The sequence below is a fragment of the Rhinatrema bivittatum genome, chromosome 15 (assembly GCF_901001135.1).
Source record: "Rhinatrema bivittatum chromosome 15, aRhiBiv1.1, whole genome shotgun sequence".
NCBI classification, from domain to species: Eukaryota; Metazoa; Chordata; class Amphibia; order Gymnophiona; family Rhinatrematidae; genus Rhinatrema; species Rhinatrema bivittatum.
The window spans coordinates 8,355,407-8,377,931 of record NC_042629.1 but is presented as its reverse complement, the minus strand read 5'-3'; the positions used below and the strand labels follow the sequence as shown (position 1 = coordinate 8,377,931).

The following is a 22,525-nucleotide window of genomic DNA, read 5'->3' as shown; positions in this document are numbered from 1 at the left end:
GCATCAGCTTGGCTCTGTTCTGCTATTGAGATGCTTTCAATAGGTATCAATTGCAACATGGCGGTCAACAAAATCATTATGGATGGCGTTTACTACTAAAGTCCAAGGAATTTCATTTATTAAACCATTTAAACATATCATGTCAGTTTCTTTTAAACAAATATTTAAAATATGTTTAATTTAAAAACAGACAAATCTGTTTTCCTCCAGTGTTTACAAATCTAGATTTCTATGGAGTTCATAAGGCTCAGCTTTGGCTATTGAAGCAGTTCTCAACCAATTTGCAAATTATAAAAGGAATATTTTTTTTAAAGCTGAACATCATACAAGAGTCAGGGAAGATTTGCCTGGTGAAACTTGTATATGGAGCTTGTTGGATCAACTTAAAATTCTCCATAAATGATGTACATGAGCTCTAGAGACCATGTTGATTCTTTCCTCAATTGTGACAACCTTAAGAGAGCTCCATAGTCTGGATAAATTGTGTACAACATCTTTGAATAATGCTTATTTTGCTCTATAAAATGGTATCACAATTTGCAAACTATTTAGGTTTCTCCAGATCTACCATAGCTATTTAAACTCTGGTAGATGAATATCGCTCCAATAGTTTAAAATTATGCAGGAAAACTGTTTGTAGTAAACCTTTTTTATACCTCATATTAAAAAATATATGTTTTTTTTCAACCGATTTTATTCCCTTAAAGGTAAAATAAATTTATATTCAAAACACTTGGATAATTAGTTATGTATAAAAAACTTTATTGTCTTTGATAATATGATATGTAGAAACAATAAGCAAACTATAGTATTTTTATACTGTGCACCACTGCTAAGGTTGCCCTGCAAAAGAGATCAAGGATGTTTGAAACTGAATATATTGACAAGAAAACAATCGCTAGTGGCTAATTGAGGTCAGGAAAGGCTAATCACATAAGATCCTGAGGGGGGGTTTATGGCTTAAGCCATATTAAAACCAGTCATTAATGTGTAAGTGCTGACTTCAAAGCCTGATGTAATAAAGTCAACCTGTTTGGAGTAGCAGTCCACGATTATCCAGGGACTTTCAATGGTACGAGTTGCTAGGTGCAATCATTTTGTCTCCTGTAATTCACCTCGAACTCTGTGCGTGAAGAGTGTGGAATATAAAGTTTGATAGATGCTGGTCCTTTGATATTTTAATGTATTTTATGTTGTAATATAGTAACATAGTAAATGATGGCGGATAAAAACCACAATGGCCCAATCAGTTTTCCTAGATGAGCTTCATCCTCTTTTGGTAGATATGCAGATAAAATTTCCAAATATGATCCATCACCAACTTCCCCCTTTCATCTTCCACTAGTATTCTCTCCTTCCTCGCATACCTGTCCGAACCATGGCCAAAGTCCACCACAGTTTTGCCTTCACATAGGGGTCGATTTTAAGTAGGGATGTGAATCGTTTTTCAACGATTAAAATTATCGTCCGATAATGTTTATATCGTCTTAAATCGTTATAGAACACGATACAATAGAAATTCTAACGATTTATCGTTAAAAATCGTTAAATCGTGTTAGTGCGCACTAACTCGAGTTAGTGCGCACTAACTCCCCGTTAGTGCGCACTAACTCGATTTAGTGCGCACTAACTGAAAATGATACAAATAAACACTTTCCAGGTCACTGAAGGTCAGTTAGGAATGAATATGTGTTCCTATTGGCTGGCTGCCCTCTTATCTATTGATATTACCAAGGTTACCACTGAGGTGATGGTTGGGGGGATGGGAAATGGAACTGGAAACTAACGAACACCAACAGAAAATTAAACAAAGTGTTCACACTTCCCAGGTCAGTAAAGGTCACTTAGGAATGAATATGTATGTATGTATTCCTATTGGCTGGCTGTGCTCTTATCTATTGATGTTACCAATATGGTTGGGGGGATGTGAAATGGAAACAGTTGGAAGCTTGACAAAAAAAGTAATGTAATGATCAGCACTCACGTGACTAGAACTTGTTTGTTTATTATTTTTGTTAGCAGGCACCTGAAATGCTAGTGCATGTTGAATTTGCCAATCACTGTGCATTTTAGAAAGGTGGTCCTGGCTGGAACTGTACACAGTTCAAATATATGTAATTGATTGTTGGTAAGTGTATTTTTTAAGTAGCCACACTGGCATCAGTATGTTTACTTTTCCTCCTACTTAACTCACTAGCTCAGCTTTGTAAGAAGGGCTTCTCTGCTTGTGTGTTGTTTTTGTTTGGTGTGAGGAGAGCAGAAACATCAGATCTTTATTCAATCTACTACAGTCATCTCTTACAGTGCCCTATCCCTATTAATACCAGGAGTGTTGTGATCTTCCTGCACACAGTGCCCTAACCCTGATACCAGTCTGAGACAGTTCCCTCCCTGCATTACTAGTGAGAGGCTGGCTTCACAGACAGGGGGGAGCTGCCTGACCCTCACTCCTGACTTCCCCCATGTCCCAGCTAGTGAATGGTGTGTGGGTGAGGGGGGGGGGAGGATGGTGAAGTCTGAGACAGCTCCCTCCCTGCATTACTAGTGAGAGGCTGGCTTCACAGACAGGGGGGAGCTGCCTGACCCTCACTCCTGACTTCCCCCATGTCCCAGCTAGTGAATGGTGTGTGGGTGAGTGGGGGGGAGGATGGTGAAGTCTGAGACAGCTCCCTCCCTGCATTACTAGTGAGAGGCTGGCTTCGCAGACAGGGGGGAGCTGCCTGACCCTCACTCCTGACTTCCCCCATGTCCCAGCTAGTGAATGGTGTGTGGGTGAGGGGGGGGGGAGGATGGTGAAGTCTGAGACAGCTCCCTCCCTGCATTACTAGTGAGAGGCTGGCTTCACAGACAGGGGGGAGCTGCCTGACCCTCACTCCTGACTTCCCCCATGTCCCAGCTAGTGAATGGTATGTGGGTGAGGGGGGGGGGGAGGATGGTGAAGTCTGAGACAGCTCCCTCCCTGCATTACTAGTGAGAGGCTGGCTTCACAGACAGGGGGGAGCTGCCTGTCCCTCACTCCTGACTTCCCCCATGTCCCAGCTAGTGAATGGTGTGTGGGTGAGGGGGGGGGGGTGGATGGTGAAGTCTGAGACAGCTCCCTCCCTGCATTACTAGTGAGAGGCTGGCTTCACAGACAGGGGGGAGCTGCCTGACCCTCACTCCTGACTTCCCCCATGTCCCAGCTAGTGAATGGTGTGTGGGTGAGGGGGGGGAGGATGGTGAAGTCTGAGACAGCTCCCTCCCTGCATTACTAGTGAGAGGCTGGCTTCACAGACAGGGGGGAGCTGCCTGTCCCTCACTCCTGACTTCCCCCATGTCCCAGCTAGTGAATGGTGTGTGGGTGAGGGGGGGGGTGGATGGTGAAGTCTGAGACATCTCCCTCCCTGCATTACTAGTGAGAGGCTGGCTTCACAGACAGGGGGGAGCTGCCTGACCCTCACTCCTGACTTCCCCCATGTCCCAGCTAGTGAATGGTGTGTGGGTGAGGGGGGGGGAGGATGGTGAAGTCTGAGACAGCTCCCTCCCTGCATTACTAGTGAGAGGCTGGCTTCACAGACAGGGGGGAGCTGCCTGTCCCTCACTCCTGACTTCCCCCATGTCCCAGCTAGTGAATGGTGTGTGGGTGAGGGGGGGGGGTGGATGGTGAAGTCTGAGACATCTCCCTCCCTGCATTACTAGTGAGAGGCTGGCTTCACAGACAGGGGGGAGCTGCCTGACCCTCACTCCTGACTTCCCCCATGTCCCAGCTAGTGAATGGTGTGTGGGTGAGGGGGGGGGGGGGAGGACGGTGAAGTCTGAGACAGCTCCCTCCCTGCATTACTAGTGAGAGGCTGGCTTCGCAGACAGGGGGGAGCTGCCTGACCCTCACTCCTGACTTCCCCCATGTCCCAGCTAGTGAATGGTGTGTGGGTGAGGGGGGGGGGAGGATGGTGAAGTCTGAGACAGCTCCCTCCCTGCATTACTAGTGAGAGGCTGGCTTCACAGACAGGGGGGAGCTGCCTGACCCTCACTCCTGACTTCCCCCATGTCCCAGCTAGTGAATGGTGTGTGGGTGAGGGGGGGGGGAGGATGGTGAAGTCTGAGACAGCTCCCTCCCTGCATTACTAGTGAGAGGCTGGCTTCACAGACAGGGGGGAGCTGCCTGTCCCTCACTCCTGACTTCCCCCATGTCCCAGCTAGTGAATGGTGTGTGGGTGAGGGGGGGGGGGGGTGGATGGTGAAGTCTGAGACAGCTCCCTCCCTGCATTACTAGTGAGAGGCTGGCTTCACAGACAGGGGGGAGCTGCCTGACCCTCACTCCTGACTTCCCCCATGTCCCAGCTAGTGAATGGTGTGTGGGTAAGGGGGGGGGGGAGGATGGTGAAGTCTGAGACAGCTCCCTCCCTGCATTACTAGTGAGAGGCTGGCTTCACAGACAGGGGGGAGCTGCCTGACCCTCACTCCTCTGGGGTATTGTGATCTTCCTGCACACAGTGCCCTATCCCTGATACCAGGGGTGTTGTGATCTTCCTGCATGCAGTGCCCTATCTCTATTAATACCAGGAGTGTTGTGATCTTCCTGCACGCAGTGCCCTATCCCTGATATCGGGATGTGTGCAAGAAGATCACAACACCCCCGGTATCAGGAATAGGGCACTGTGTGCAGGAAGATCACAACACCCCCAGTATCAGGAATAGGGCACTGTGTGCAGGAAGATCACAACACCCCTGGTATTAGGGATAGGGCACTGTGTGCAGGAAGATCACAACACTCCTGGTATTAATAGGGATAGGGCACTGTGTGCAGGAAGATCACAATACCCCTGGTATCAGGGTTAGGGCACAAGTTCTAGTCACATTGACTGATCACATTACTTGTTTTGTCAAGCTACCAACTGTTTCCATTTCCCATCCCCCATATACTGTCAGTAGGAAACTTGGTAACATGAATAAATAAGAGGGCAGCCAATAGGAATACATATTCATTCCTAAACTGACCTTAACTGACCTGAAAAGTGTCAAATTGTATCATTTTCAGTTAGTGCGCACTAACTCCCAGTTAGTGCGCACTAACTCCCGTTAGTGCGCACTAACTCGAGTTAGTGCGCACTAATCGGAAAAAACGATTTTTAACGATTTTTTAACTAAAAAATCGTGCCTAAGACGATTTTCTTGCCCTGCCACACGATTTCTATCGTTAAGACGATATGGAAAACGATTCACATCCCTAATTTTAAGACCCACGGGCGTGCGTCCATGTGCACGCTGTTCCCAGCGCGCGAACATGGACGTGCCAATTTTATAACATGCACACGTCGGCGCAGGCATGTTATAAAATCCGATAGCCGCACACACATGTGCGCCAAATGTTAAAATCTGTGTGTGCATGTGTGGGCGGCCCGCAGCTTGCGCATGGGGATTTTACAAAGCAGTGTGTGGCGATTCCCAGTTCCCTATACCCTATCTAGCCTTCCTACCTTTTCCCTTCTCCTCCCCGATCCCTACCCCCTACCTATTAGAATCTTTGTTACTATATTGGTCCGTTGGAGCAGTAGTAGACTTCATGTGCCAGCAGGCTGCCGGAACGCGCTTCCCCAGGACAGTGGCTAATGACATTCCTGGCCTGCCCCCCACCCTCCCTGCCTAAATCACGCCCTGGCACTTCGATGCATAACAGGGTTTACGCCTATGGCTGGGCCCTTCCTAAAATGCGTGTGGTGTGCACAAGGCCCAACCACGCGCATAACCCCCCCGTTTTTTACGAGTGGGGCCCTTTTAAAATCGGGCCGATAATTTCTTGGAGCCCGGATACAATTGCACCACAACTGTTTTAGGTTGCAACTGCTGCTCTGTGCAGGTTACCCCACTGTTCTTCATTTCCATGCCACTAAGGACCCTCTGTACTTATTCTGCACTGTTTTGAATTACACTACTGTTTTGTCTCCAACACTTCCTCTGAAATGATATTCCAGGCATTTAGCTCGTGTGCTTGTGTTTTTGTGCAGAGCACACTATTTTTCCTGCACTTCTAAAACTTAAAAACAATTGTTATAGTGCCAATTTGAAAATTATTTCTGATCAGCCTAAGCCTATTGCAGAAGGCTAGAATCTTGGTAGGGGCCAAAGCATTGGACCACATAAGACCCATCCTACACAGACTGTACTGGCTTGCAGTAGAAACCAGGAAAAAATTCAAAACCCTTTTCTTCATCTTGAAATATGTGAACAAACATGCCCCAGAATACCTCTCTCCTACTCCCGCACTAGAGAGCACTGATCCTCCCAAAAGGCCATTCTCCCCCCCGTTAGCTTCTGTGAAACCGATCTTACAAGAATAAGGGTGTTCCGTTGCTCTACGTCCAAGATCTGGAACGAGATTACAGTATTCATTCCCTTTGAACCATGTTCCTGGAAAAAAAACCAGACATGACTGTTCAACCAGGCCTTCCCTGAGTTTGTTTATTAGGAAACAGCCAAGGTCCACTACCTTAGGACATGACACAATACTATGACTAATCTATCTGCTAATGTCAGTCTATTAAAACTGATTGCAATCTGCTTTGAGACAATTCCTGGGAAAAAGAGGAATATCAAATGTTTGTAACTAAATACACACCCATACATAATAGGCTAGAAGCCATGAATAATTGAGCAGAACCATTGATTTTTATGTAGGTTGACAATATAGCTCCAAATAAAGGACAGACCAAGCTAGTCCTGGCTCTTCACATAAGAAACCTAATGTATTAATTTAGCCCCTCTGCTTTGGCAGAGGTCCTGATATAATTTTTCCCCCATGGGGTTGGGTAGCAGAGAATTAATTCCCTCTGTCCCATATTGTGCAGTTTCTCAGTCTCAACCAAAAGGCCAAGAAGAGACCATCCCCAACTTATGGATGAGACATTACACTTACATCTTACCTAAAGAGGCTGAGGAGCAAGTTCATGGTTGGACTGCCATAACAGCAGGGCTACCTCAGCCTCTTTCGTTTCACAAGGCTATTTAATCACTCTATTCATGTCCTGCATGAAAGGTGTGTGCAATGGGTTGTCCAGTTGTACATGTCATAGACATCATGAGGGCAGCTCTTTGCTGACAGGGCATATTTGTGATTTTGAAGTATATCATACTATAGAGCGTGACTATAAGTCTACTGCCAAAACAAAGGCAAAACCCATATAGCAAAACTCCAATTGTACATTGAAATAAAATGATTGCTCCTCAGTGCAAGATTTACAGCAGCAATACATTTTAGGGCAGACAAATTGAACTCCTAAGATTACATTTTACTTTCAAATTTCAGTGTTTTGTTGATGAAAACTTTGATAGTGTCAGACAAGTGCGAACTCTGAATTGATTTAAATCAATGCAGCAAACTCTGGTCTTCTGTCATCTATTACTGATCCCTTTTTATGCACTGTCTCTCTCCAGGTCGATTCGCTATGTTAGCAAACAATAATCTGCAGATTCTTAACATCAGTAAGAGTGATCAAGGTGTATACAGATGTGAAGGACGAGTGGAGGCAAGAGGAGAAGTTGACTTTCGAGATATTACTGTTATTGTTAATGGTGAGGATTATGAATTCATACTTAAACTGAAGTTATCTTTCTTTATGACATTGTCAATACAGCTGCAATATAAGTTGTATTTTTTATAACACCATGTTTTCAATGAATCATCTATTTATCTCTTGTTTGTTTTTCCTGAGCTCTAAATTTATAGTATTTCTCTATTGATTATAATATGTTGCAAGGCAGAGTCTGAAAATGGGTTAGTTCTGCACAGCTCAGGTCATCAGCCAGGGCTGAGGGTGCTACAGAGGCACTGAGGAGATGGAATCGGTTATTGTAGGAGGGTGACATCTTGGTGCATGGCCCCTGCCTGAGGACTGTCACTGCCATGACTTGGAAGCGCATATCAATTCCCAGGGTAATTGTGACTGAACGCTCATGGTGCTTGAGGAAATGTTATATAATCCTGATCTTGTGTCTCGCAAACGTATAAGGATTTAAAATGTGTAGAATGTTATTAATTAGTGAGAAGATGGTAATGACTGTGGTATTTTGAATTTTCTTTATTTCAGTCAGAAGGGAAGCTGATTTTCATAATGGCCATTTCTGGTGCCTTTGTGGCTTTTACTCAGATTGACGAATACATTGTCAGCGGAGGGGGGGGGAGGGGGGTAATCATCTGACTACAGATCCTAGCTCCTGCCATATGGTGGCAGCAGGTGAAGTGGCTCTCACTGTAAGCTCATTTGGGAGCCGATGCAATACAGTGTGCTCAGTTCTGAAAGGTGATTGGTCCTTTCACTGATGTGATAGTGAAGGGACCAATCAGCAATAAGTGAGGGAGTGAATAAGTTAATATTAAGTGCCTGACATTTTAATATTGATTTATAAACTCCTTCTTAGGTGTCTGTAGTCAGGTTCAGAGAATGGATGCTGAATTTATCAGGGTCCATTTTCCTAACCTGTGCATGTGCGCTGGTTAAGAAAATGGATGCTAATAAATTCAGCTTCAATTTTCTTATCCGGCAGACAGCCGCTCTCGGGCACACGCTGTCAAGGAGGTGCTAGGGGCGCGCAATCACCCCTAGCGCCTCCTCGACTGCGCGATCCCTAATTTAAATATTGCATTGCACCCCCAGGAGGGGTGCTGGGGGCGTGTTAGGAAAGCGGGTGCTGAACACTCAGCACCTGCTTTCAGTGCAACATTTTTGCATCGGCCCCTTGATGCTCAGCAGAGAGGGGTTAAAATGTGCCTGCTCTGGTACAGATTGGATCTGCCGTTTTTGAAGACCCTAAAATAAATGAGAAATCTTCCAACATATTTAGAATTACCCAACACACTTTCAGTCAGCCCAGAAGAGAAAGTTCCAGGTCTAATGTCAGCATTCATGTGCTCCAGACTGCAGATGTGTTGCAAGGATTGGTTGGAAAATGAAAATTGAAACCAGTAATTGTTTTAAATGTTTTCTAAACAAAAAGATGATTCCTGGCTCTGATTCTAGGATTATCAGAAATTTGTAGCATTCTAGTTTTACAGTAGTCACATCATTTAGATGACATTCATTAAAGCCCACAGGGAGCTGCAGGCCAGGCCATGCAAGTTAATATTCAAAGGGAAACTCCCTCATTGAACCTGCATTGCAACAGGTGCTTAACAGGCTGATGTAAGATCAGTGCATGAAAAACGGGTGCTCAGGATTGATCACTCACTTTTCTAACATGCGCCCATCCACCTCTCCTGGGTGCGCGATGCAGAGGGCAAATGAGCTGCTGCATTAAAAAGGAGGCATTGAGGAAATTGTGTGGCGCTAGCGCCGCCTCAGCATCGCGCACCCAGGAGAAATGGATGCTCAATTTTACGCCGTCAAGACTTTAAAAAATGTGTACTCCTTTTTTTAGCTCCTCCGACTTAATATTGCCATGATATTAAGTCGAAGTAACTACAGAAAAGCGGTATTTTCTGTATTTTGGGGCTCCTCAATGCCAGCTCCGGGGCTGGCATTAATTTTCGAGAGTAAAAATGAGTGTGTCGGGTGAACATTTATTTTTTACAAAAGGGGGAAATAACTAATAGCCTCATCAACATGGCATTTACATGTAAGGAGCACTAATCTATTCACTGGTTTGGAATCCTACTTTGTATCTAATACGCTAATTCCCTTAAAGTTAGATTTTAAAAGCCTTATGTGTGCAAACATGGTCACATACGAGTGTAAGTGAGCTGTGTGATGTCCATGCCAGGAAGGGCGTGTGTACATTGAGGTATGTCTGCAAAAGTGGTCACATACGAGTGTAAGTGAGCTGTGTGATGTCCATGCCAGGAAGGGCTTGTGTACATTGAGGTATGTGTGCAAAAGTGGTCACATCGAGTGTAAGTGAGCTGTGTGATGTCCATGCAAGGAAGGGCGTGTGTACATTGAGGTATGTGTGCAAAAGTGGTCACATACGAGTGTAAGTGAGCTGTGTGATGTCCATGCCAGGAAGGGCTTGTGTACATTGAGGTATGTGTGCAAACATGGTCACATACGAGTGTAAGTGAGCTGTGTGATGTCCATGCCAGGAAGGGCTTGTGTACATTGAGGTATGTGTGCAAAAGTGGTCACATACGAGTGTAAGTGAGCTGTGTGATGTCCATGCCAGGAAGGGCTTGTGTACATTGAGGTATGTGTGAAAAAGTGGTCACATACGAGTGTAAGTGAGCTGTGTGATGTCCATGCCAGGAAGGGCTTGTGTACATTGAGGTATGTGTGCAAAAGTGGTCACATACGAGTGTAAGTGAGCTGTGTGATGTCCATGCCAGGAAGGGCGTGTGTACATTGAGGTATGTGTGCAAAAGTGGTCACATACGAGTGTAAGTGAGCTGTGTGATGTCCATGCCAGGAAGGGCTTGTGTACATTGAGGTATGTGTGCAAACATGGTCACATACGAGTGTAAGTGAGCTGTGTGATGTCCATGCCAGGAAGGGCTTGTGTACATTGAGGTATGTGTGCAAAAGTGGTCACATACGAGTGTAAGTGAGCTGTGTGATGTCCATGCCAGGAAGGGCTTGTGTACATTGAGGTATGTGTGAAAAAGTGGTCACATACGAGTGTAAGTGAGCTGTGTGATGTCCATGCCAGGAAGGGCTTGTGTACATTGAGGTATGTGTGAAAAAGTGGTCACATACGAGTGTAAGTGAGCTGTGTGATGTCCATGCCAGGAAGGGCTTGTGTACATTGAGGTATGTGTGCAAAAGTGGTCACATACGAGTGTAAGTGAGCTGTGTGATGTCCATGGCAGGAAGGGCGTGTGTACATTGAGGTATGTGTGCAAAAGTGGTCACATACGAGTGTAAGTGAGCTGTGTGATGTCCATGCCAGGAAGGGCGTGTGTACATTGAGGTATGTGTGCCCAGAAGAAGTAGGTGGAAAGGGGGCAGGGCATGGGTGTTTCAGAGGTGGGGCAGCACTGACGTGCATATCTCCTCATTTTCCCTTGCTGGTGCTGGAGTCTGGGGAGAGAGAGAAAGAGACTATGAGGCTCATTCTGATACTCTATATAAGGACCATTGTAAGGGGGCACTTTGCTTTGTGGTGAGTTTTCAGAAGGTGGGTTGGAATTAGGGGGTTGGTGTTACAGACAAATTCAGAGGTATCCATTGTAAAATTGACATCATTAAAGAATTTTTGACCTTACGAGTGATGACAATTCTAAAAAGTTGATTTGCACAAATCAACTCTTTTTCATCACTTATAAGGTCAAAAATTCCTTAAGGATGGCAATTTTTTTTTAATTTATGTTTTAATCATGTTTAAACAAACTTTTTTTAAACATTTGCAAAAAATAAATATTCTGTATACAGAGCAAAAATGCATGATTTACAAATTATCATCATATAACAACTCACATATTCATGTATATCAGAACCTTAGTCCTCCTCATGGGAGGAATTAATAAAGAAAGTCAGGTATTATTTGTAATTTAACAAATAATTATGAGTACTCTCTTTTTACTATGCAGTTCTCTACCTCAATCTGACTCTTTATCCATCAAAAAGGTCTCAAGATGACCGGGTTCTTGAAATACAAACTTGTTTTTTTGATATAGCACTGAGTTGTGTGTTGCGAGACACGTCAGGAAAGATTTGAATCTTTTGGCTGCAAAATAGAAAATCTTTGTTTTTAAAGTATTTCTGCATTGTTAGAGCTTTATCTCTTTCCCTGCAGAATGAGACCAAAAGTTTCGCTCTTTCTGGAATATCATCTATTGAGGCCTCAAGAAAAGAAGTCAAATTCGGAGATTCCCTTTGAACTATATCCATATCTTCCCTTTCTTCTTGAGACCTAATCTTTGTTTTGGGAATATAGTATATTTTTTAAATACTCCTTTTCTCTATTGAAGCGATAGAGAGTATTTCAGATAAATATTTTTTAAATAATTCAATAGGAGACAAAAGTCTGGAAATGGGAAAATTCAATAAGATTTTTCATCCTATTCATATTATTTAAATTTTCCAGTTATCTATGCATCATCAAGCTATCTTTTATGAAGGAAGTATTTGAGGTATGTAAAGATGACAATTGGGCAGTTACCATTTTAGAAGATTCATCTAGTTGGTTTAAATGTGTTTCATGCTTTACTATTTCATTCTTAATTTCTGATGTAACATTATTAAACTGTGCAATAGAGTTTATCAAGCATTTTTGCTTATTCAGTAAAACTTTCCAAACATCCCCCAAAGTTACTTTTTGCGGATCAATTGTATCAAATATCACATTTACATCTTATGTGGGAACTGATGTGGTCTGACAAGCAGATTCCATCTGGACCCCATCTCTAACTAAATTACCAAACAATGTAGTTTCAGAAATCGTTTCCATCACATTTAATACAGTAGTTTGGGGTATTGTTTCCATTTCACCCAATTGAACTTGAGGTAGCTGCATAAACCTGGGCTTTCTGGGGATCCTGAGGCAAATGAAATAATCGGAATAGAATTGCTGGCAGACTGGCTTACCCTACATGCCACATGGAAGTCCATTGGTCCTCTAACCGTTGGTGTACCCGGTGACGGTCAAAGGCTTAATTTCCTTTTTCTACCCATAAATGGGTGACTAAAGGAATCAGAAAATTTTCAAGGAGGGGTGCACCCCTTTGGCGCGTGGCTTCGGCTGCGCGCCGGCGGCTACACGCCACAGCCCTCCGGAATTTATCGGGTGGTCTGGCCCCACTCGATGACATCACCGGGGTCACACTACCAGCGGTGGTGGAACAAACGAGCTTCTGGGCTCTGGAAAGGAGCCCCATCTCAGTCCCACGGTTGTTCCTCTCTCCTGAGAGGTGACTCACTCACGACTCCTCCGGATTTCCTGCGGCAGCCCTCCGGAATTTATCGGGTGGTCCGGCCCCACTCGATGACGTCACTGGGGTCACACTACCAGTGGTGGTGGAACAAACGAGCTCCCAGGCTCTGGAAAGGAGCCTCGTCTCAGTCCCGCAGTTGTTCCTCTCTTCTGAGAGGTGACTCACTCACGACTCCTCCCTAAGGATGGCAATTTTACAATGGATACCTCTGAATGTGTCTGTAACACCACCAGCCTAACCTCAACCCACCTCCTGAAAACTCACCCCGAATCAAAGTGCCCCCTTACAATGGTCCATATATAGAGTATCAGATTAAGCCCCATAAAGAGGTTCTCTCTCTCTCCTGATTTTCACCAGACTCCTGAACCTATAACAAAGTGGTATATGTAAGATATCTGCAGACATGCACATGAAGAGCATTTTATAACCTATCAGCCTAATTTTAAAAGCTCGGCACACATTAAACCTGGAGATATGCGCCAGGCCACACGCCACATGTCATTAGGCACTGTCCTGCTGAAGCATGCCTCGGCAGCCGGCCACATATGCAACCTACTACTGCTCAAGAGAGCAGGTAATTATTCTAACAAAAAAACAAAGTTAGTTAGAGGGGTTTTAGGGGTCAGGGCGGATAGGGGAAAAGGGAGGCAGGTTAGCTAGGGGGTTTAGGAAGAAGAGATGTGAATAGGAACTGGAATCGGTCCCGATTCCGGGTTCAGGGATTATAGTGAAATATTTTTTGTGCGGTCCGATCGGGTTTTTGTTTATCGGCTGCGCCTGAGCCGATAAACAAAAAACCCACCCCGACCCTTTAAAACATATCCTTTAGCTTCCCCCCCAAAAAAACTTTTTAAAAGTACCTGGTGATCCGTTGCCCTTTCCATGTGACAGGGTATCCGTGCCTTTGGCCGGCCCCTGTCACTTGGTAGGAGCACTGGATGGCCCGCACCATCTTTAAAAATGGCGGGTGGGTTTAGGGGTTGTTTTTGTGTGCCATTTTTCCTGCCCTCCCCCAAAACGATAAGAGAACCCCATGAACAATTTCGTGGGGTTTTCCTATCGGTTTCGGGGAGCCCCTGGTTTCTGACGAGTTTGAAAATATCATACGATATTTTCAATCGTCAGAAAAACTATTCATATCCCTGTTAGGAAGTTCCCTCCCAGTCCGCTCCTTTATTGGAGGGAAATGGGGAAAGGCCCTATTAAGTCTCCACGCGCTTCTTATAAAATGTACTCCCTTACATGTGTGAGTCGGCACTCACATGCATATGCACACACTGATATATAATCGGAGTGGGCGAGTAATGGATTTTACAATATGCACACTGCACACGCATGTTATAAAATCAGCACATACATGTGCACGCACTGGGAACCGTGTGCACATGGACCCCCGTGCATGGGTTTAAAAATTGACCCTTAATGCATGTAGGTTATGAAATAGCATGTAGTTTTGTGTGCGGAGAGATATGCACGGCCATATTGAATAAGGGGTTATGGATGCGCATTCAAAATGCACATCCAACCACGGGTTAACCTGTGCGTTGGCCTGAGCACACAGTATTACATCAGCCTGTGTGTATGGCCCCAAAACTATGAGGAAGGATTTCAAAATGAAATTCTATCCGTCCCCATCCCCAGTGCCTCCCACTTCTGGTGTGGCTAATGGTAGCTACACAATTTTAGCTATATTCACAAGGACAATAATCAAATCCTATTTTATGGGGGTAAACATTTGTTTACCTGCATAAAAATTTTAGATTGCTGTCCCCCTTAACGTTTTTGTAAAAACCATTACCTGGAAAAAATTGCTTTTGCAATGAGTTTCCGATCACTGCTTTACAATGGGTCTTGTGTTTTTTGTCAGAGTTTGTTGAAAAATTGGAAACTACCAGCTTAGGTAAAGAGTGTTTTATAATGGATCTGTTCCTTTTATAAATAAATTCTATCACAGTCTCTCATTGGTTTGCAGATATTATAATCTGAGCCAGCTGGCTCAGGTAATGAGTTCTGTACATATCTCATCAGTCTTAGTTCAGGATTATGTGTTGTATTAGAGATTTTAATGCCTTTGGATTTTGAGGTGTTAGCATCTATAGGTCACACACTAGTCAAATAAAAAATGAATAGTACAGCTTCACATAAATTGGTGTCTTAATTTAATTGGACTTTATATTCTTAAAATGGCTTACACTCCCTGCAGCCCCCTATATGTGCACATCTATAACTATGCTGTCAGAACCATTAGAGTCTCTGGCAGGTGTTATTAACTTCCTACAGTTCTCCGTGGGTTGACTGTCTGCCTGTTTTACGAATACAGCTCTTTCTCATGGGAGAAAGAAATATAAAAGTGGCCGGAGATAATTGTAACATTTGTAATAAAAAGAATGATGCACTCTGCTGGAAAATTATTTCCAGCTGTGACCAGGGAGCTGGAGTTAAAATGCTCATTTCCATCAGGGGTTATTTTATATTGCACGTTTCTACCGGGGAGGGCCATACTGAGTCATCTGACAAGCTGGAAAGTTAGCCAGGTAACTCTACGGATATTCAGGCAGTCTTCCCTGCATTATACCTGGAGAGATATTTGCATAACGTTAGGCCAAGTATTTGCCTGACTTGACTTGCCCAGCTAACTCTGGTACTGAATGCTGAAAGCCATCACCGACTCAGGTACATTTTGTGTGGGCAATGAGTTACTGAGAAAAAAAGTAGCCAGAAAGCCGGGGAAAATATTCAGATCTTGGGTTTTGTCCAAGTAATACCAAATGTAAATGGTAAAAAGCCTTAGAATATTGAGCTCAAGCTGTTCCTTCATATTCCTGCCTCACAGCGCACAGACGCGAAGATGATCTGTAATCTGAGGAGAACTCTTATTCCCTGTGTTTCTGAGAGGCTGCTGGAAAGGAGGAATAACACCAACAGCTTAAACCTTATTTTTCATTGTCTTCGAAGCAACTGTTCCTTTATTATTTTACTGTTATAGATTCCACTTCTGTTCTAGATCTCACCTTCTTATTATTAGTAGGAATATCTAACCAAAGAATAAAATGATATTGCATGTGAGATGTGTATTTATCAAATGGCCGTGTCAAAATTTAATAATTTTCAAATGAACATCAATAGTGTTCTCTCTGGTATAAATCATCTGATTTGGGTAATGAGGTTGTACTCATTGAAGTCAACCTTTAAAATCAATGTTACAGCATATTTATTCTTTACCACTGTATGTGTCCACAACAATACATGAGATAGAGTAGGGACAATTCATTCATGCCAAGACTTTATAAACAAGCTTAAGAGAATCTTAGGGGCTGACGCAATATGGTGCGCTGAGCCGAGCGCACTCTTAACGTGCAGTTGGATGCGGGTAGAATGCATCCAACTGCATCCCCTTATTGCATTAGGGGATTGATTAGCGCCTGCTAATCAATCCCCTAATGCAATAAGGGGATTTGCGCCTATTCAACACGCATCTAACGCAGAGTGAATGTAATAGCGCTCTTCACATGCAAATGTATGTGAATGAGGCTATTAGGCATTCACTCACGATACAAAAAGAAAAATGTGTGTTTCCGACGCACATTTTTTTTTTTCAAAATAATTTTTATTGGGAGGGAAACATTACCGTGCTGTGACAGAAAAAAAGGAACAAAAGGTAAGTACACACACAGTATAAGCAACACAGACGGAGCAACACCGTAACTTAGGAAAAACAAGTAGCGCCAACAAACATCATATAAAACAGCTGGAACATCTCTGTCCCATTACATTTTATCAACTTTTTTCCAGGCATTAATAGATGTGCGCATCAAAAAAATAATAAAAAGAAAAGAAATAAAAGAAAAAAAATTGACGAATGGGCTCATCACAAAAACCGATGCCAAGTTTATTGGTGTTGGTTTTTGTTACCGGCAGACAGCCACGAAAACCGATGCTGATAAACCTGGTGTTAGTTTTCGTGGCCGTCCGCCGCTAAGGATAAACTGAATAGAGATGCAAGCATTCAGGACCCCTTTCCTCACACTTCAATGTCACTCCCGAAATTAAAACTCCAGGCCGTAGGCCGTGCTCTGGGAGAAAAAGCTCAGTAAATTAGGCTCTAAGGGGCCGATGCAATAAAGTCGCGCAGAAAGCGGGCGCTGAACAGTCAGCGCCCGCTCTCTTAACACACCACATGGTGCCCCAAAGGGGGGCGCCATGCAATATTAAAATTAGGGGGTTGCATTAGCAAGGATGTGCTAGGGTCCCTAGCGCATCCTTGCTAAGTGAACCCAAATGGTTTTTGTGACCGCCGGGGTTTATCGGCGTCAGTTTCCCTTATTGCCATACGGCGGTCACGAAAACCAACGCCGGGTTCGCGTTAGCAAGGATGCGCTAGGGACTAGCTAACGCAGCCCCCTAATTTTAATATTGCATGGGGCACCATGTGTGCGTTAAGAGAGCGGGCGCTGACTGTTCGGCACCCACTTTCTATGCGACTTTATTCATCGGCAGATCCTAATTTACTGAGCTTTTTCTCCCACAGGCACATACAGGGGGCCTGGAGCTTTAATTTAGGGAGTGACATTGAAGTGTGAGGAAAGGGGTCCTGAATGCTTGCATCTTTACTCATCCGTTAGCTTTCAAAAGGTGCTAATTCTCCCCCCAAACTTTGCTGGCTGACTTTTATCTAATTTCAATGAAGGAACAAAGAAGTGATAAAGCTATAAGGAAAGATGGGAACTTTTAAAGGGGCGCACATTGATGCGTGTGCATGGGCTCGCACCCAGGAACATGGCTGGTTGATAATATCCGCACGTATCTTATAAAATAGCCTTGGCGGGCGAATGTGCGCTCCCTATTTTGCCACTGGATATGCACAGCTGCACCCATCCGTTGGGAGCTGCGCAAGTGGGGGAATTTTATAACAGGCGCCTTCCACGCCATCACCACCCAGTCTAGAGCTGGGTCCTTGAAACCCCGCTGGCTCTTTAGCCTGCATGCCCTGCCCCCAGTTACCCCAGACCCCTTAAACCACTCAGGAATGCCTGTTTTGTTGTTTTGTTTTTCTTTTTAACGTACACTTCTTCCATAGCAGAAGTAAAGTAACACCCAACTGGTTGTGCACCCAGGTGCGTAAGCACTTGTGCACACTTCTCTTGCCCCATGCCCCTCCCATAACATCCCCCTTCCTTGTTCCACGTGAGATATTCACAGATGCGCATGCATGGAGGTTGCTTTTAACATCGGGTGGCCACGTGCAAGTCTTACATGCTTGCACATCTCCTGATTTTGGCGAGCGCCCAGCTCTTAAAATTCACCTTTAAATGTTTGAGAGAGGCAGGAAGTGTTCTCCGAGTTTAGGCTTCTGTTGCAAGGAAAAGCAGGTATGCTGCAAGGAGTCAGAGCTAGTGCCCCCCTCCCCACGCTGCCGACTGCAGTCGTTCAGGTGAGTGACAGCGGGCGATAACTGAACTCTCGGGAGAAAAAGGAACACTTGTATGCTGCTGGCACAGTGCTCTCATCTTCATCCATTTGATGCACTGACCTCTAAATAGCAGCCAAGGGAGGACCTAATTAGCATGAAAGAAAGTTCTCTGTTTCATGGAAGCTGTGTGGCTTGAACAATTTTCTCTTTGGCATGAGAATCCTGGATTCATTTGCTGGTCATTTTAAAGGCTAGATTCCAAGAAACCCATTTTATTATATTTCCTGGGAGTTCAACTTTTGCTATCATGTGCTTTCATTTAAAACAAAATAGAAAATCCTATTTTCTTTCCAAAAAATGACCGCTCTCCCAAAATGCTTTTTTTTTTTTTTTCATTTTCAAATAGCCCTTCTCACCCCTACCCCCACCCCTGAAAAAAGCTCATGCAGCCAAAAAGCAAAAATCCCCTTGGGCTTGCCATCAGCCCTCCCAGCCGCCTCCCATGGTGAAATGGGGCAGGAGAAATCCCATCAGTTCAATAACCCAAAATGGTGAAAGGAGGGAGAAGCGCACAATCCTATCTCTTCTTCAGCCCCTCTGGACCCTTCCCCTGAGCTTTAGTACTGCGATGCACCAAACCAACCTACAGTGAGGATTCGCCATGGGAGTCTAAAAGTAGATCTTTCCATCCCTTTCCAAGCCAATCCTTTATATGAGAAGCAGCCAGGCAGCCCTGGACCCAATCCAGTTGTCCCACCCAATCACAGTCCGAATCTCTCCTAGTGTACATATGATATTTGTTATACATTTATTATATTCCTTTATTGACCAGGTTGGGTAGTCAGCTGCAAATTCAACAGACTTCATGGCCTCTGTATTCAACATTTACTCTGCCATTGAGCTTTTAGATACATTTTAATCTCTTCCGGTCAGATATTTTAGAATCATTTGCGTTAGTTATCTTTATAATGATGTGCATTCTTACAGCTAATCTCACTACCTCTGCTTATTGTGCACAGCACTGCCGGTAACAGTCTATGTATTGTTCAGTAGCACATAATATCTGCTGAACAGAAAATATTACTTCAGCATTTCAAACTAAAGCGTTTTCCCAAAAGTACCTTATAGATGTAATAGATACAAATTGCATTTCTTTTTAATTTGGAAAGTATTTAAGCAGTTAAGCAGATAGGTGCTTCTAAAGCGTAAGCTTTTGTGCTGTATATCTTTAGAGAAAGAAAGAAAGTCAGTTGTTTCTTCAATGATTGAATCCTGTGTTTAACACTGACATACATAAATCCAATATTTCCAAATAAGAACCTCACCAAATGAATATAATATATCACACAAATAACCCCACCTGGTGTTTTTATTTTTATGTGGATTATTTGCTGTATACCCGCTCAATATTATTTTTCTGTAACCCAGCTCAATAGATTTTTTAATAATATAAGTTTGAATAAAAAACCGGAGGCGGGAGGGTGCGTTAATGATTACAAGAACTATGGCACCTGGAAGGTAGCCCATTAACATATGAAACCATCCCCTGTTCTCCTAACAAATTTGAATTAAAAACACAAGCAAATTAATGAATATTAACAATTGTAAATATTGAGCGGGTATACAGTAAATAATCCACATAAAGATAAAAACACCAGGTGGGGTTATTTGTGTGATACATAAATCCAAGGCAGAGAAACCCAGTCTTCTGACCATTCTCCCTACCTGCTCCAAGGCACCAGAGACTGCCTCCCCCCAAGCTCTAAGGAACCTCTGTGCCTATCTCAGTGTTTCCTCAGTAACCAACCATCTCCACCGTGAGCCTGTTCCATGCACCGTCCACTAGCCACTTAAGTTACTCCAAGTCTGCCCTTCCAGCTTCATAGCAAGACTGATTGAAAACCAGTTTGCCTCAAAAAATGTGTTTGAAATATTAAGATTGTCGTCCTTGTTTAGTTACTTAGGATTGGGTATAAACATTTTCCCTAGTATGGTACTTTTGCATAGAAAGAAAAAGTTAACATTTATTTATTTATTTTTAATTTTTATATACCGGAATTCCTGTATGCAATACAAATCAATCCGGTTTACATGTAACAAAAAGGTTGCCCTGGTCTGGGAGGTTAGACCGGGGTTTTTTACATAGAACATTGAACAATAACAATCAACCAATGAACATTAACATTAACATTATTACAAGGAACAATGAGAGTATCAATAATATTTAACAAATAATAAATAACCTTGTTCGTGTTTTGAATGGTATGTGTGTGTTCCCCTTTTTACAATGGACTTTAGTAGCGTATATCGACTGCAGTAAACGGTTATATAATATGTCCTCTATTAAATGACTGTTAAATAGGCAGGCAAAAGGCTACATCCTATCTAACATAAGCATTAGGACTACATGTTTAAGTTGGGCCTCTGGGAGTTCTGCACAGTATTAACTCAGGAACATTGTTATTTTTTTGTTTTGCAACAAATAAAATATATTTGAGTACAATGCAAAGAAATGGCAAACTCCATGTACAATAATCCAATTGGTATCCAGAGAAAAAGAAAAAAAATTCAAGGACTGACCTCAAACCCACAAAAAGCGAGGGTGTCAGACTGAACATTTTTTTTTAATATCTTCTCCAGTCCCTCCAGCTATTACAATACCACAGAGGACCTTCAATGCTACAGCAGAGCGACAAGAGGCAATAACATTAATCTGTCGTGCCACTGGCTCACCGGAGCCTGAAATCTATTGGTACAGGTAAGCAAAACTCTAGGAACACTAAAACGTGTTACTTTATCATTTCTAAGACCCACAATAGTATATCTTGGAAGTCTTTTGGTCAAAATGCAGATTATTTCTCAACCCCTTTTCGGCAAAAGTTCAAGTACAGCATCTGAGCCTTGAGCTGAGGATGGCCATTGGAGGATTAACACTTTGCCACCCGACCACATTGGGAACATGATGATGATGTTGTGACTAGGGATGTGAATCGTTTTAGGACGATTAAAATTATCGTCCAATAATTTTAATATCGTCTTAAACCGTTATGGAACACAATACAATAGAGATTCTAACGATTTATCGTTATAAATCGTTAGAATCGTGAGCCGGCACACTAAAACCCCCTAAAACCCACCCCCGACCCTTTAAATTAAATCCCCCACCCTCCCGAACCCCCCCCCAAATGACTTAAATAACCTGCGGGTCCAGCGGCGGTCCGGAACGGCAGCGGTCCGGAACGGGCTCCTGCTACTGAATCTTGTTGTCTTCGGCCGGCGCCATTTTCCAAAATGGCGCCGAAAAATGGCGGCGGCCATAGACGAACACGATTGGACGGCAGGAGGTCCTTCCGGACCCCCGCTGGACTTTTGGCAAGTCTTGTGGGGGTCAGGAGGCCCCCCCCCAAGCTGGCCAAAAGTTCCTGGAGGTCCAGCGGGGGTCAGGGAGCGATTTCCCGCCGCGAATCGTTTTCGTACGGAAAATGGCGCCGGCAGGAGATCGACTGCAGGAGGTCATTCAGCGAGGGTTCCGGCGCCTCGCTGAACGACCTCCTGCAGTCGATCTCCTGCCGGCGCCATTTTCCGTACGAAAACGATTCGCGGCGGGAAATCGCTCCCTGACCCCCGCTGGACCTCCAGGAACTTTTGGCCAGCTTGGGGGGGGCCTCCTGACCCCCACAAGACTTGCCAAAAGTCCAGCGGGGGTCCGGAAGGACCTCCTGCCGTCCAATCGTGTTCGTCTATGGCCGCCGCCATTTTTCGGCGCCATTTTGGAAAATGGCGCCGGCCGAAGACAACAAGATTCAGTAGCAGGAGCCCGTTCCGGACCGCTGCCGTTCCGGACCGCTGCTGGACCCGCAGGTTATTTAAGTCATTTGGGGGGGGGGGTTCGGGAGGGTGGGGGATTTAATTTAAAGGGTCGGGGGTGGGTTTTAGGGGGTTTTAATTTGCCGGTTTTGCGATTTTATGTTTTTTTGATTTTTTACGATTTTTCACGATTTTTCACGATATTTTACCCCCCCAAACGGCAACAATACGATTCCCTCCCCCTCCCAGCCGAAATCGATCGTTAAGACGATCGAGGACACGATTCACATCTCTAGTTGTGACCATTGGCAAAGAAGAATTAAACCTCCTGCTAAAAATATCCTGCATTGAAATGCAAGTCCGTGATATTGTCAGTTTTGGGACCCTGTATTGTTCATGGTAATGCTGTTTGATTCTACATGCAAAGTGATTCCTGTACGTGAAATGATAAATTCTGAATTCTCTAGCAAGGT

General features: G+C 44.1%; 1 protein-coding gene across 5 annotated transcripts in view; it reads left to right on the top strand.

The window, feature by feature from the left end:
• Positions 1 to 22,525, top strand: part of NCAM2 (neural cell adhesion molecule 2) — a 373,071-nt gene that overhangs the window by 213,726 nt on the left and 136,820 nt on the right. For all 5 annotated transcript variants that reach the window (XM_029578509.1, XM_029578508.1, XM_029578510.1 and 2 more), the window contains 2 exons: positions 7,411 to 7,548; positions 20,886 to 21,003. In XM_029578509.1, coding sequence (XP_029434369.1) covers positions 7,411 to 7,548; positions 20,886 to 21,003 — 256 coding nt within the window. The remainder of the gene's footprint in view (positions 1 to 7,410; positions 7,549 to 20,885; positions 21,004 to 22,525) is intronic.